The 2,501-nt window shown below is 69.9% G+C and overlaps 1 protein-coding gene across 1 annotated transcript in view; it reads right to left on the bottom strand.

Annotated features, from left to right (window-relative positions):
• SKOR2 (SKI family transcriptional corepressor 2) overlaps window positions 1-2,288 on the bottom strand; it is a 32,593-nt gene extending 30,305 nt beyond the window's left edge. The window contains exon 1 of the mRNA XM_045790351.2: window positions 1-2,288. This exon is cut by the window's left edge and continues 298 nt beyond it. Coding sequence (XP_045646307.2) covers window positions 1-2,288 — 2,288 coding nt within the window.
• Between the last annotated feature and the right edge of the window lie 213 nt (window positions 2,289-2,501).

The following is a 2,501-nucleotide window of genomic DNA, read 5'->3' as shown; positions in this document are numbered from 1 at the left end:
TCCTCCTCCTCCTCGTCAGGGTCTCGACCTTCCTCCTCCTCTTCTTCGCCCTCGGGGGGTTTGTGGCCCTCCACGTCCACCTCCTGCTCTTCTTCCTCGTCATCCTCGTCCTCGGAGCTGTCCTCGCTGGGGTAGCTGCAGCTGGTGCCCCCGGGGGACAGAAGGCCTCGGTGGTGCGGCTGCAGGGCCAGCGGGGGCGGCGGGGGCGGGGGCGGCGGCGGGGCCGGGTGGTGGCGCTCAGAACCCGGCTCGTCGGGCTGCGGGGGCAGTAGCAGCAACGGTGACGGCGGCTGCGGGGGATGATGGTGGTGGTGGTGGTGCGGGTGGTGATGGTGGTGGTGGTGATGCGCTTGGGCCGAGTGTGGCGCTCCCGCTGACGCCCCATGAAGCTTGGCCAGGCTCTCTGCGTCGTCCTTGCCACCCACCGGCCTGAAGGCGCTCGAATGGTGGTAGCTGCCTCCGCCCGCCTTGCGCCCCTCCAGGAGGTGCGGATGGTGGGGTGCGGGCACTCGGGCTCCAGCGGGGCCCGCTCCAGCCGCCCCCGCCCCTGCACCGGACACGGCGCCGGGGTCGGCTGGCGGCGTGGAGCCCGCGCTGCAGTCCCCGCCGCTGCCGCCCGGGGGCGACTCGAAGAGAGTGTCGCGGGCGCCCGCGCCCCCAGCAGGAGGCGGAGGGCCGGAGCCCGGGCCGTTAGCTACCACCGGAGGGGGCTGACCCGGCGGGGGCGCAGCGTCTGCGCTCGCACCCGCGCCGCCGGGCTCGGCCAGGTCCAGGAAGGCCTGGCGCAGCAGGGCCGGGCTTTCTCCAAGCGCGCAGCCGAGCGCCGAGGGCGGCTGAGGCGGGGGCTGTAGGTAGGTGGGCACCGGAAGCCCGCCTGGGGTCCGCGGAGGCCAGAACATGCAGAAGGGCGGGTAGAAAGCGTCCTTGCGGCCTGCGGGCCAGAAGAGGCCGGACAGGCCGGCCTTGGGCGCCGCGCCCGCACCGCCCGCGCCCCCCAGGGCCTCGGCCGCGGCGCCCGCGTCCTCCTTTTTGTGACACAACCCGAAGGCGGCGGCTGCGGCCGGGAAGGTGTAAGGATGCGGGAAGAGCCCCCCGCAGCCCGGGAACTTCTGCAGCACTCCCCCAAAAGAGCCCTTGCTGGGCACCGGAATGACCGGATAGCTGCGCGGGCCTTTGGCGCCAGCAGCGGCGCCCGCGCCCGCGCCGGCGCCAACGCTGGTCACGCAGCCGCCCCCGGCGCCGCCCCCTCCCGCCCCGGCGCCGCCCGAGGCCGCGGCCACCGAGAGGCTGGCGGCGGCGGCCGAAAGGCTGGCGGCTGCCACGACGGCCGCCTCCTGCAGCGAGTCATCGTCGTCGTCGAAGCGCGGCCGCTTGTGATGGGCGTGGGGCGCGCCCGCCAGCTCTGCCAGGGGTGGAGGCGGCGGCGGGGGCGGGGGCGCCCCCAGCAGGTGCGGACCCAGTAGTCCTCCACCTCCAGCCACCGCAGCGGCTGCTGCCACTGCGGCCGCCTTGACGGAGCTGAGCGGGTGGCAGGCGGGGTGAGCGCCGGGCTGGGGCAGCGCGCGCTTTCGGCTGCCGCCGTTAAACATGGCCTTGACATCCTCCCAGGCGAAGACTAGCTCGTCCTGGGGACTCTTGTCAGTGAGCTTGAGATGACGGCGCCACGAGTTGAAGTTGGCTGCGTCCGGCTGCGTGTACTTGGCGTCGGGCGTACGGTGCGAGTGGAAGATGAACTTGTTGGGTGAGAAGTACATGTTGCAGTAGCTGCATTTGATGCACTTGGCGCGGGAGCTGTTGTAGCGCGCGGGGATGAAGCTACCGCGGCAGCCCCACGCGCACTCATGAGACACGTCGAAGGCGAAGTTGTCGGGAAGTTTGGGCGGCCTGTTTTCGCCTAGGAACGACTTGCACAAGCGCTCGGCCTCACGCTTGGTGATCATGCCGCAGCGGCGCGAGGAGATGGGCATGGCCCCGGCGCGCCGCAGGATCTCCAGCTGCACCGGCGTGCACTGCACGCACGTGATGCCCAGCGCCACACGGCGGTTGTGGATCTCGTTGTAGCTGAAGTTCTTGAGGAGAGTGTTGGAGATCTGTGCCAGGCACAGGCGCTCCTGCCCGTCGATCACCAACGACACAATGGGAATGCCGTAGAGGATCACCTGGCCCACCTGGTTGGGTTTGAGGTTGGCGTGGCCCGGCCGCGGCTGGCTCAGCGCGTCGGGCTGGAAGGCGCTCGACGGCGATGCCAGCAGTATGTCGTTGGGCCCCGGCAGCGGGCTGGAAGCCATTTCCTCCGCCGCGGAAGCCCGGGCCGAGCCCTCCGGGTCTGTCTTGGAGACTGGAATGGAAAGGAGAAAGCATTGACTAGAGCCTTTTCAGCCTAAAACAGAGGGGTGGGTTGAGTCGCTAACTAAAGAATTATAATAATTCCCTTGCTCTGGCTAAGACAAGATTAGCGCCGGGCAAAGGGACCAAGTTTCAGACACAGAAGTCATCTCTCT

The sequence above is a fragment of the Ursus americanus genome, chromosome 19 (genome assembly GCF_024610735.1).
Source record: "Ursus americanus isolate L20-20 chromosome 19, mUrsAme1.1.p, whole genome shotgun sequence".
NCBI lineage: Eukaryota > Metazoa > Chordata > Mammalia > Carnivora > Ursidae > Ursus > Ursus americanus.
This window is presented reverse-complemented; position numbering and strand designations above follow the sequence as displayed.